Below are 14,053 nucleotides of genomic sequence, written 5' to 3' on the forward strand. Positions count from 1 at the left end.
AACTTCCTGTTCTTTAAGCTTGAAAACACTTTTGTCAAAATACCTATTCGAACTCGACGAGTTCTGATATATTTTAATATATTCGTATTTTTGAGCTCTTCGAGCTTCAACAAGCAGTTTTCCAAATTTTGTTCACGATTTATAAATGAAATCAATGAATTCGGGCAAAAATCAACGAATACGGTTTAAATAGAAAGTTCAATGAGTTTTGGATCAGATCAGAGCGTTAATATATAGAATATACGAGAAAAGTGTAAAAAACAGTGATTTTTCTTATATTTTCTGGATAATATTACTTTAATTAACGAAGCGATTTCAATAAAATTTGAAGTGATCGAAAGAGTCGAAGAAATGGTAGATTTCATTCAATTATAGGTATATTTGATAAATTATATATTGAATTATCCAGGAAAAATGAGGACAATTGTGACTTGTTGAATATTTTATCGCAGACATCTTCTAAACTAATAGACCGATCTCTATGTATGAGGTAGCATTCGACGCAGTTTTTCAGTCTCTAACGCTGAATAATTTTCGGACATAATCAATTAAAGGTTTTTGATTTTATTCGATGAAAACACGTTTTTGAAATTTTTAACTTCCCGCTAAAAAAATTGTAAATTTTTGAAAATTCGGGAAGTTATTGTTTTCACCCTGATTTCTGAAAATCGAATTTTCATCAGATGTCAACGTTTTGAGGTCCTAGGAAGCTATTCTGACTATTTTCAGGATAATGTCCGATTATCTGTATGTATGTATGTATGTATGTATGTATGTATGTATGTATGTATGTATGTATGTATGTGTGTGTGTGTATGTGTGTATGTGTGTGTGTGTGTGTGTGTGTGTGTGTGTGTGTGTGTGTGTGTGTGTGTGTGTGTGTGTGTGTGTGTGTGTATGTATGTATGGTTGTAAACTCTGCATATCTATTTAATGAATCGACCGATTGAGATGGTTGAGGTGGCAATCAAAAGAGTTTTTTAGCCGTCAACTTTCCTGACAATTTTGTGTATCTTTAAAATGAAATTCTTTATTTCCTGAGATGGGAGTAGTATTTGGCTCGAGAGAGGTAGGACTCGTGATGGCTGTGGTTGGATACCACGCGCTATAAGGAACTTTGATTATACCTCCGGTTAGTGTCCACCTTAATCGTCACTTGATTATATTTTTCGGATAAGCGTGTAGTCTGAGTCGGAAGATGGGGATGACCTCACAGCGCGTGTATGCCTAAAAGGGCGAGGAAACGGCCTCCGGTCGGCGGAGGTGGACTTACGTCCCGTTTCATTAATTAATTAATCCTCATTTTGACCGTCTCTTTTAATTACTTCATAATTGATTGTCAACGATTTGTTAGTTTAGAAACTATCGTCAACAAAACTTGAGAGAAATTACTATTCTCCGAATTTGTGTCGTATATTTCCTGTTTCGGGGTAATGATCTGATTAAAAGCTCCTTTTTCTTTTTAGCGTCATTACTTACATGTAGTTCTGTCCAAATTCATGCCTTTCCTGAAGAATAATCGTACAAAAGAATTAAAAGTTGCCTGATTTTCAATTACACAGGTTCACAAAAAAAAATTGGTGTGTGCTGGGTGTCAGACTATGATTTTCTGGCGTATTTTTTCCCGCCGAACTTTTTATTCTTTTTTTTGTGCATTACCGTACGTTGGACCGTGTGGTGTACACAATTTACAATAATTATTTGTGATTTTTATAATTTTTGTAATTCAGAGTATTGCATATCTTATTGTGATCGAAAAGCTAAAAAAGAACTAATATTTTCCAGACCATTTTCGACGATTAATAGCTCGAACATGCACTCACAATAACGTTTTTAAGCTCAAGGAGCTTGTCTTTCTCGTGGAAACTAATTTGGAAGGAACTCAAATCGCTAGAAGTGATTGAGTGAAGTGTTCATTTGATTTTGATAATTTCATCGTTTCCTTACATTACCATTAATCTTTAACATATCTTAATGTTTCAGGGCAGCAGAATATCTTGTACGGACTGGACCTATTGTAACACTAGAAGTCGCTAAACAGGGTGCCATCTACCATGGTTTAGCTACTCTATTATCTCAACCATCACCTGTTATAAGTAGAGGTTAGTAAAGTTTAATTTATGAAAAATTTTCGATTACATCAAATAATATAAAAAATTGTTGCGAATTACAATTGTATAGAAATTGATGTATAAAAGATTCATAGAAAAATAATATTCCGCGTGGGGAAAAAAAATTGATGTCAATTAGAGGTTTAGCGTATCGAAAAATTCGATTTCTTATTACATAACACGAGAAATTCTTTTTTCGGTTTTAACTTGATTTTTTGATATTAAAAAACTTTCTTTGAAAAGATGAGTTTTGAGCGTAAAGGTTATATTGGTATATTGTCTATACAATGTTTTGTCAAATTAACTATCTGAAGCTCTCCGAGAAAGTAAGTCGTTGTCCTTTTTTACTCTCACTCTTAGAAAACGAGCCTAACTTCGTACCATGACTACACACTAACATGTATCACAACATATATATATACAAAATTAACTTATTCGATCGATAGAGTATGAAATCTACCTTCCATTTCGGTTGCCGAATGGCATTTTTTTTGGTAATAAAAAAAATTTCTAGAAGAAATGAGCATACAGCTTATGCAGGGAATTAAATTTGCTACAAAAACTCCGATTGTATGATTCTATGAATCGAACTCCACGTTCATTCAATCACTTTATAGTGTCTATTGTCAATAATATCCACTGTAAGATTAAAAAATTCCAATTTAAAGAAAATTTATTATCAATTATTATTACCATTCACATTTCCAGCTCTACAACTCAAAAACTGTTAGTCGGACAGTGTTTGCTTAAAGAAAGTTTTTTTTAGCAAATTTAATTTCCTACAAAAGTATACTCATTTTTTCTAAAAAAAATATTTTAATACTGAAAAAAGGCCATTCGGCATCCGAAATGGAAGTAGATTTCTTACGATAATTGTTCCACTTTTAATAAGTATATGTAATTTAATAATCACCTATCAAAAATTTTCAAAGATATAAACAATGGCATTATCACCATAACACATAAGTCAATTATGTGACTTTGAACCCTTATTAAAAGTCGAACAATTATCGTAAAACAAAAAATAAAAAAAGGAAAATATAGCTTATTCTATCGGCTATTAAGTTCTTTTTACATAGTAAGGATAGATATACCCGTTAAAAAGTTATTTACGAAAAAAACCAAAAAAGTAGAATTTTTCGTTTTTTTTTTGGAATTTCAAATGTTCACCATTTCTAAACTAGTTGACTGATTTTGCTCATCTTCGAACGTAACCAAGCTGATCGTTCATAGAATAAGTGTACCAAGTTTCATTAAGATCCGTTAAAAATTGTGGCCGCTATCGTCGCAACATGGCGCGTTATATTACATATATACATACATATATAAACTTTTGAACCAATGGTATTTTTGGAACCTACTCGATGAATTATGATAGATTATGGCGAAATTCTTTGAAAATTTCACCATGGAGACAAATGCAAAAGATAGATTTCTATTAAATCTACTAAAAATCGAGTTGCAACGGCAAAAAATTTTTCCCTCCGGTATCTATGGAAAATCGAATTTTTCAAAGAGTGAAGCCTCTAATTGACTTAAAATTTGTATTCCGTCGGCAAAATTTTTTTTTTTCTTACATAAATTGCTCCTCTGGACAGCTACGTGGTTTAAATAATTAATAATAACCAAAATGACGCAGGTATCGTTGCATTTTATACAGCCTAAGTGGTAACGTAATTCCTTATCGCCTAGACGCTAGGGGTTTGATTTTTGTTGACAGTCTCTCCTTATTTTAACTTTCTGCTAAGAAAATCGAAAATTTTTGAAAAAAATGAGAAGTTAATGTTTTCATCCTGATTTCCGAGTATCGGATTCTTATAAGATGTAGACGTTTTGAGATCCTAGCTATTTTGATTGCTTTAGAATCATGTTCGAGCAGTGTGTGTGTGTGTGTGTGTGTGTGTGTGTGTGTGTGTGTGTGTGTGTGTGTGTGTGTGTGTGTGTGTGTGTGTGTGTGTGTGTGTGTGTGTGTGTGTGTGTATGTGTATGTGTATATGAACGTGTGCGTGTTTAAGTCTGTGTGGGAACTCTCTATAACTTTGAACTAACTGATTAACTGATTTGAATGGTTCATGCGGCAATCGAAAGACCTTGTCAGCTATCAACTTTTCTGTGAATTTCAGATCAATCGATTACATAGGCTCTGAAATAATTAAGAAATAGAGACTTAATAGATTTGTGTATTTTTTTTATTTACCCAAGGAGAAAATCAAATTTAATTCAACTTACAGCTAAAAAATGTAACATCTCTTTAAAATTTAAATGAAAAGCTGTATTGATATTTTATTCAAAATCACCCATTCAAAACCATTTTTGTTGATTAATATTTTCATTGGAATAATCATATATATATACATATATTAGGGTGCTTCATTTCGGAGCCAGATTTTTTTTTTCAAGTGCATGTGGAAAAAACCATAGTTCAACGCAAAAAAAAAATTTTCGCGCATGATAAAAAATTCTATGTCGATTACAGATCTAGCTCATTGAAGAATTCGATTTTCCCATTTAAATAACATGGGAAAAATTTTTTTTTTAGCTTCAAGTATTTTTAACCTCGTTAACAAATCAATAGATCAAATAGACTAATATTTGTAGGAAATTGAATACTCTAGAAAAAAGGTTTCTTATCATTTTTCGATAAATTCATCTGTTTCAAAGTTATTAGAGCTCGAAGTAAAGTTGGAGATCGTTTTACTTTTCCGGTGAAATTATCAGACTTATCACAAAATGTTACAGGGTCTTTTCTGTTGCCAATTTTATTCTTTACAAATTATTATTAGTGAAGTTTTTTTTAATTCCGCATTGTTTTCTAGTTATTTTCATTTCAATGTCGAGCTCTTGAAATCGTTCAGGACCACTTTCTTTGGAGCTTGAAATTAACATGAAAATAACTAAAAAACAATGCGGAATTTGAAAAAAACTTTACTGACAATAATTTGTAGAGAATAAAATTGGCAACAAAAAAGACTCTATAACATTTTGTAATAAGTCTGATAGTTTCACCAGAAAAGTAAAACGATCTCCAACTTTACTTCGAGCTCTAATAACTTTGAAACAGATGAATTTATCGAAAAATGATAAGAGACCTTTTTTGTAGAGTATTCAATTTCCTACATGTATTAGTCTATTTGATCTATTGATTTGTTAACGAGGTTAAAAATACTTGAAGCTAAAAAAAAAATTTTTCCCATATTATTTAAATGGGAAAATTGAATTCTTCAATGAGCTAGGTCTGTAATCGACATAGAATTTTTTATCATGCGTGAAAATTTTTTTTTTTGCGTTGAACTATGGTTTTTTCCACATGCACTTGAAAAAAAAAATCTGGCTCCGAAATGAAGCACCCTAATATATATATATATATATATATATATATATATATATATATATATATATATATATATATATATATATGTCAATTTTGTTTTTACCCCTTTTTTCTTATTTTATCATATGAGGAGCTGATTATCAAAAGGGTATCTTTTTATTTTTTAGATTTTTAAAATATAAATGAAAAACTGTTTACTTTAAGCTATAATTTTTTTTATCAATTTTATTTTTTTCCTTTGCATAATACTCGGGGTGATACAGCTCTGATTTCATTTTCATGAAAAAAACTTTAAAATTACCAGTGTATTTATTATTTGAAATTCGAAAAAGTGCCCTTTTGATTTGAATTTATAAAAAAGTACCCTTTGATCCAAAGTTATAAAAAAAGACAGGGAAGCGAGACTTTATGGAAACTTATAGTATTGAAAAGGGGCGTAAGCGGCGCAGATGAGGCGCGCGAAAGCATAAATTAAAATTTTTGAATTTTTATCTTAGAAAATTAATATTAACGGTAATAAAGTTACATTAATATTGATTTTAATAATAATAAATAATTCTAAATTAAAATAAAAACACATAAATAACATTTGTATAATTTAATAATAATAATAATAATAAATTCTGAATTAGTTATCAAAATTTACAAAAAGATCTCCTTTTGATCCGAAATGTAAATTTTATTATTTTTTTTATACCGAAAAAAATTGTAATTAATGAAATTTGATGAAAAATATCACTAGAACTTGAGGTTTTCTACCAGATTCTAAAAAAAAAAATCGATAATTTATCAAAAGATACCCTTTTGAAACTCAGCTCCTCATATATTTTTGGTTATTTTCATTTCTTTCTACAATGTATGGCACAAATGTAGAGAAAAAAAATTTATAAAATATGAATGGGTAAAACTTTTTTAGTACTGGACATTTTCACTCAAAATTAAAAAATTTTTTGATAATTTAATTATGAAGCTTAAGTATCAACAAATTGATACTTAGTTTAATTAATAATACGTGTAAACAGTAGATTTATTGAAGAAAAAAAAAAGACTAGTGACTGTCAGCGGAAATGGAACCCCGAGCGCCTGGCTGGAAGTAATTACATTGCCACTAAGACTGCTAAGCGGTTAGCTGATGTGGAACCCGACTGATATATAAACTACACTTGAATTGTAAACGGCTCTTTTCTTGGAATCGGTTGACCAGTGTGCTTGACTATTTTAAGGAGTGAACTCCTTCAAGTTATACTACTAATACATGCCTGCACTATGTAAGTCTTACGAGCAGCATTGTACCTCCTATTCAAATATCGATAGAAGCTGTATCATATTCGTTTTTTTTTTAATCAACTGAATCTCTGGTAACTCAAATCTAGATTGGCCAAGTACCCGGCGTATTTGCAATTAAAACACGATCTTTGTCAGTGAATGTGTAAAATTTAATACAAAATATAATAATTTTTCAATATGATTCCAACAATATGCACTATGCTTTGCACAATATAATTATAATGCTTTACTAATGCTTGACTAATTTTGCTTAAATAGCGCATAAGGCACGGCCGAAATCAGAATATACTGAAGTATCTCAAGTACCTGATATAAGTCAACCGTCAACGTCACATTCAATGGGAAATTTAATATCAGCATCGAAAGAATCAAGTTTTCTACAACATCCGGTTGATTGGCATCCTGACTCAGAAAACATTTTACCTGGTACGATATTTTGTCAAATATCATCTTTTATCTTTCTTGATTGAAATGATTATAAATTTTCTTATTATTCATATGATTTTTCAATTACTTGCTTACAGCAATCTAATTCGAGTTCGCTATTCTTATCTGAAGCTTTCAATTAACATGACATCACTTACTCTTGAACGCTTAAACTGCCTGCCGTTGAATATAGAATATTGACACTTTAATTATTGAAAGGATAAAGAGCTTTTTTTAATAATTTTGTTACCCAGACTGTAAAATAGCAATTAATTCAAATATAATGTGGCTAACTGAAGCGATTTTATAATTTTTTTTTTTTTTATACATTAAAAATAACATTTGAACATTTATAAATTCTTTAAATGATTGTCGACGTAAAGGACAATCAAAATTCATTTTTTCTTCGCAAAGTTGTTTTGATAAATGTTGCAGCATAACTAATAAACATGGATTAAGCACTTCATTTTCGTTTGGCAAAGAATTCGTCAATCCCTACGCTTAGAGAAAAATCAATTATAAAATAACAGCTATCTAACGCTTCAACTATTAACGTAAAGTTCAATGGACTGATAATCAATGATAATAATCAAAATAGAAATATAGTGGTTGTAATTACAAAACACTTAAACTGACTATTTTGTTGTAAATCTTTTTCCTTATCTTCGTCACAATGATTTTTTTATAATAGGGGAGGGGAGGGGGAAGTGGGCCCCTTAAAATTTTCAAAACTTCAAAAAATTTGGGGGCAGAGTGGGCCCCTCAAAATGTTCTATACGTCAATAAATTCGGACGGATAATAAGCTTATCGAAATTTTTTATGTAATGAGGGCTAAAATAGACCACCAAAACTGTTCATTAAATATAATTTATTAATAGTTAAAGATAATAAAATTACGTTTTAAAGTTAGTTCAATTTTTTTCAAAGATCAATATTTTAATCGGACAAATAAGGATTATCGTTAAAAAAAAAATTTTGAAATTGACAAAATGAATAAAAACCGAAAAATTGCTCATTATGGTGATTCTTGGCGAAAACGATGAATTCAAAGCTTCGGGACTCTAAGAAAAAAAATCGAAGCGCTTTGAAATTTTCCGGGTGTCTTCGGAACACTTTAAAGACGTTCTCACGGAAATCACTTTTTTTACAATCTTCTTGAAACTTCGAATACACATACTTTTAAGTATCCTTTATATGTAGAAAGTTTGCTATATAGTCCTTGCGGTACTTAATTTGTAATTATTGTAATGATTGGCTATTAAAATTTGTATATTTAACATGTGACTCCGACCCCAATCAGTGTTGTAGCACACGTTTTCTTGAATAACAATAGTAATTTTTTTACGATTGTTTTAAAAAACTAAAAATCATTAATTGAGGATATAACGAATATGTTTCTGTAGAAATAAGAAAAACAAGTGGTATTTATTTTGTTGTAATAAAGGCTAAAAGTTAGCTACTTTTAGCAGTTTTCGCCTTTTCTGTCGTTGCTTGGAGCGTGAGAGATAGTGACTTGGCAACGTTGCACTGGGCTTGAAGTTTGAAATACCGCAAAGGCACGGCGGTGCGGTAGTTCTAAACCATGAAGTTCTTTTTGAATTTTTTTAGCCTCAGACATACTTGTTAAGGCTTTGGTTATTTTAGCACCTATCTTATTTTTTAAATAAATTCTCCGTTCTTTAAACGCGATATCATTATTTAATATTTAATAATCACCAATATAAAAGTAGCCTCTAATAATTTTTCAAAACAATTAAATTCTACAACACGCGCTTCCAGCATAAGAATGTACAGAGAATAGAAAACCACGTTGACAGAAAGGAGGAACGATGCCATGAGAATATTTTTAGACTTCTGTGTCTGCAAGAGCAAGCGAGAAAGTGCACTGTATTTCAAATAGTTTATCTTTTACTAGTAGTACTTAACATAGGAACAATCGTCTTTAAAATTGAGTATGACTACTCTGTGGAAACGTCTTTAAGGTTAAAAAATTATCGACGATATCCTTCATTCATACATTATATCCAAAGTTATAACAAGTTATCCAAATATCCTTAAATATACGAATTTTTATCTTTGTTTCAATCAACATTGTCGATTCTAAAAAATTTTTTTCATTGAACACCACTAATTGTGTCTTATGGGGCATGTTTTGTAGCTTTCAAGACTCTACTTCAATTCCCTGTACGATCATTATTTTCCGAGTTATTGATGGTCAAAGTTAAAAAAGACTTTTTTGCTTTGATCAGCGATAACTCTGCGCCAAACACTAAAAGAGCTTTATGGTGAAATTATAAAAAAATTTATTGAAGCTCCTGGACCGTTTTCAAATCAGTAAAGCTTTGTGAAATTTTTTTTCGGAGGTTTTCTCCAGATGACTCTTGAACTGTCCATGATGAAAAATTGTCCAGACCAAATCTAAAAACTAGACACTTGAAGCTACAATTTGCCTTTTTTCTGCTGTACGACTATTTTCCTCCAAGTTACAGCCTGTTGATAAGCACTTAAAAATGTATCTCGAGGATTTATCAACACATAAAAGATTGCAATTGTTATTACCAATTAAGAAAAAAAATGGCATTTAGTTTTTCGTTAATAACTCAAAAACTATTAACATTTTTGAAATTTAGGAAAAAGATCCTTAGAGGAGGACATTTCCCATAAAAAAGTCCTAACTACCCAAATTCTACCTCTATTATTTATAACTTTAATTTGACGTCGAAAATAAGGCTCCACGCGGTCGTTACGGTATGGGTGCACTGCTGCTAAAGACAGGGTACCTCATAAAATCATTTTTTATAGTAACATATATAAATTTAAAAATTTAAATAAATTATGGTATAATCTAGTGCCTTAAACCCCAAATGCCCGATGTAAACAGTTCTGTTGCTGCTACCATCTCGTTAAACAAAATAATTCTTTGCTGCCAAACCTCTGTTCTGCTAGCGCATAGCATACTCCACATGGTATTCGCGGCTATTCTTGCTCTCGTTGTAAAATGTTGAACCACATTGTTAAACAGACCCGATGCACTGAAGGGGACCCTAAGATATGTGAATTGTTTCACAACCTCTATCGGTTGACCTTGATATTTCTTACACACAGTTTTGGAAGTCTTCCTGGTTTTTTGAAGACCATAGTTTTAGTTTTAGCAACATTTACGGTCAATCGATTGATCTTACAGTACTTCTCAAACGTTCTCAGCAAGTTTTGCATTTTCACCACGTCCTCAGCTATTAGAGTCGTGTCATCCGCAAAGAGCAATATTAGCATCTTCTCGGTCGCCTCGTAGTGCCCTTCTACCACAAAAAAATCATTAATATCCGCTAATAGCAAAATAAATAGAAGAGGACTTAAAGGGTCTCCTTGCAGTACTCCCTCGGTGATGTCAACGAATTCGGTGAATGATGTCTGGTTTACTTTTACACGAAACCCAGCTTTATCGTATAGGTTCTTGATAGCTCTGATTAGTTGGCTGCTCACTTCCAGTTCAAACAATTTCTTGCATAATACGTCATGTGCGACTGAGTCGAATGCTCTACGGAAGTCGATAAAGGTGACGAATAATCGGCCATTCCTCGCCAGTGCTCCTGCAATTTTTGCCGACAAAATAAAAATGTTGTCTTTACACGATCTTGCCGCTCTAAATCCATTTTGGCGTTCTGGAAGATCACCGGGCTCCTCATCCCAACGGTAGAGTCTGCGCGCTAACAGAGTAGTGAAAATCTTTGCACTGGCATTAGCAAGCGCGATTCCACGGTAGTTTAATGGGTCCAGTTCATCGCCCTTTTTATACAGCATCGTGATGTTAGATTACACCACTCCTCGAGCACTCTACCAGAAGTTAGTATCTCGTTGAATAAGTCTGTTAAATAAATGATCCAGCATTCTGGCAACTCTTTGTAAAACTCAGCAGGTATGCCGTCCGGCCCTGGACTTTTATTGTTCTTGGCTTTAGCTAGAATGTTTTTCACCTCCTCCACGGTAACGTTGCGATCAAGCAACGGATGCCAGGAGTCCTAGAAACAGCGGTTATCTTCTGCTTTTGGTGGCATAGCGTTGTTATAAAAATCTTCTCACTGGTTTATTGTTATTGGGTTGGGTTTTGTTGAAGCTGGCTTGTATTTCCTTATGGTTTTCCAAAAGCTCTGCATATCTCTAGCCTTTGACAGCTCTTCTTGCGCATCAGTAGCATGTTTTTTCTTCGCCTTTCTTACCACGTCAACATGAGCGTTGCGAGCTGCAATGTACTGTTTTTTAAGCTGTTCACCACCATACTTGAACCATTTTCTTTGGGCTCTATGCTCTTCCCTCTTTGATTACACACAATCCCGGTTGAACCATAGATTTTTGGCCCGCCCGCGTCTACCACTTTTTATAACTCGCAACATGTTCACTTTCGATGACACTGTCTTAATCGCTGATGCTATACAACTTGCCATTCCTTCGACGCTATCCAACTTCGATGGCTGAATATCTGCTAGTTCCTTCCGGTATTGCTCTGCTCCATCTCTGTCACATCTAAAGACTGAAATCTCGGTGCTGCTGGGCTGATTCGTCGTGACCTGTTGGTTGTCCTCCAACTCCATTACTGCAACCACTGGCCAATGATCAAATAACCCCATGTGGGGTATGTAAAAGTTGGTAAATAATTCCAAGCGGTCTGCTTTGGCCCAGATCTGGTCAATTACTGATGTTCCCATATTACCTACGAAGGTCACACCACCACATTCATCTGACATAAAGCGGCCGTTGAGTACTACCAATCCCAGTTCCTCCATCGCCTCTACCAACCCTACTCCATTTTTGTTGATCATCGGGTCCATTGAAGCTCTCGTTCCTGTTAAATATGCTGAGCCAACTAACTCATCGTCCAGCTGATTACTGTTACCGATTCTAGAGTTAAAATTGCGTCCAACCATCAGGGCACACCCCTCAACAATCGTCCATCCTCTTAACGACTCCACCAACGCTTCCAGTCTGTGCTTGAAAAGTATGTCTTTCAGGTACACATTTACGACAATTAAATCTTTACCGCTCACATTCCCTTTTACTGTTATCCACATGCTGTTTGACTCCAGTAGGGTGGGGCATTAAAATTTGTTTTTGTCAACTAACAGAGCCAATCCACCACTGGCCCTACCCACTGCATGCTCTTTTGTGGCTGGGGACTGATAGCACTCCATATGTCTCATGAACACCGGTACTTTAAACTGTGACGTTGCCCATGTCTCAGAGAGACCAACCACCAAGGAGTCTGAAATTATATTACGCTCGTCATCACTATCGAATGCAAAGAAATTACTTACTCCTCTTAGATTCCAGAAAAGGCATTTGGGTCCTAATATTACACTGCTGTTGCTACTAATTGAGCTCCTATGACTTACGTTCTGTTGGCTACGTCTATCCACTGATTTGGCTGAATGAGGACTAGGGAGTGTGCTGGCTACTCCGAACTGACTTGCTATTTGCTAATTTGACAAGTGCACCTGACTTCTTACAGCAGATGTGTGTTCCCGTTGCGGGACCAGGCCCTTGGCATCCTCCCACACTAATTTGACACCATCAACTTCCAGGCTTCAGTACCTGACATGGACTTTTTTACCTTTACGTGCCTCATCCCCTGCTATATCCCATATTTTTCGTTGTATGTCTCTCTCATTCTGCGTCTGATCTCAATTGATCGAGATTTTGGTTCCTTGGAGCTTCGTTGATTTACATTTAAGGATTTTTTCCCTGTCTTCAATTGTAGCTAGTTCAATAATTGTGAGGCCAAGCTTTCCTCTCGTCTTGATAGGCGTGATACCTACCACTTCCACTACCACCCCAAGAGTATTCTCACAAAATTCTTCGAAATTTTCCCTGTTCATTTCCTGGTTCATTCCACGCAGGACCACGTTCTTCTCGACGGCACGACGTTCTCTCCTCTCTTCCTTTTTCTCGAGCTTGGCAATTCGTTCTTTCAACAATTCATTCTCAGCTTGATAGAATGTTACATGTGTATCAAATTCTTTACGGAATGATTTTATATCCTGCATCGTGTCCTTGATGTCTCTGATATCTGCACACATTGCTTCAAGCTTTTCAAGTACGGTATTTGTGCCTGGCAAGTCGCAAGATATCTGTAAAGTGCTTTGGGTACTTTTTGCACCACCTCTTCCCACTACGTTACCTCTTCCTGTGCCCCGTGGGCCCATCATTCTGCCGTCAGGTACAGCAACGCTTGTGGCACTTTGAACTTGGCGCTCTTTTTATTTTTTTCCCAACGTCACGCCTGCGCCTCACACCGCTAGCGTGTCGCGCTCACTAATTCTAACCTTTCTAACGATTACTGACTTTATCTCATTTTCTTTTTAAAGAAGTACTGAGACATACTGTGAACCCTTATTGATTTATGGGACACGAGATCTTAATTGTATTGTACACTATTACACTTAGATCCCTTACTTTAGATAAATTACTTAAAAATCATCAAAATCACAGAGAGATAAATTACACATCAGTACACTTCAGCGCCCCTACCGGAAGTCCCAGTTTTCATTCAATTTACTAAATCTAATGAATTAAAGCGTCTTATAAATTATTTATGCAAAGTAAGTAAGCACGCAGTAGTGAAGTCAACATTCAAAGTTATTCCGAGATTCAAAGTATTTTGATATCCCGAGTTATAGTGTATCCTCAATGAATATTCGCTTCAATAGTTCGTGATATTTACTGGGACTAAATAATAATTAATAAGCGAATTCATTTACTAGCGATTGTATGATAATTTAGAAATTATACTAGCAAAACTGACGCACGTAGCGAAGCAGCAGAAAGCGAAGTTATAAGTCGAAGCGAACTCCACGTGAACTGAATAGACAAGTCATGTAATGGCGGCGTCGTCTACATCGGTAG

At 34.1% G+C, this 14,053-nt stretch overlaps 1 protein-coding gene across 8 annotated transcripts in view; it reads left to right on the plus strand.

Annotated features, from left to right (window-relative positions):
- Positions 1–14,053, plus strand: part of LOC130669641 (afadin) — a 167,445-nt gene that overhangs the window by 139,100 nt on the left and 14,292 nt on the right. For 6 of the 8 annotated variants that reach the window (XM_057472641.1, XM_057472645.1, XM_057472644.1 and 3 more), the window contains 2 exons: positions 1,984–2,102; positions 6,988–7,155. In XM_057472641.1, coding sequence (XP_057328624.1) covers positions 1,984–2,102; positions 6,988–7,155 — 287 coding nt within the window. The remainder of the gene's footprint in view (positions 1–1,983; positions 2,103–6,987; positions 7,156–14,053) is intronic. The other 2 variants (XM_057472643.1, XM_057472647.1) reach the window with 1 other exon arrangement.

This window comes from Microplitis mediator, chromosome 6, assembly GCF_029852145.1.
Source record: "Microplitis mediator isolate UGA2020A chromosome 6, iyMicMedi2.1, whole genome shotgun sequence".
In the NCBI taxonomy this organism is placed as follows: Eukaryota; Metazoa; Arthropoda; class Insecta; order Hymenoptera; family Braconidae; genus Microplitis; species Microplitis mediator.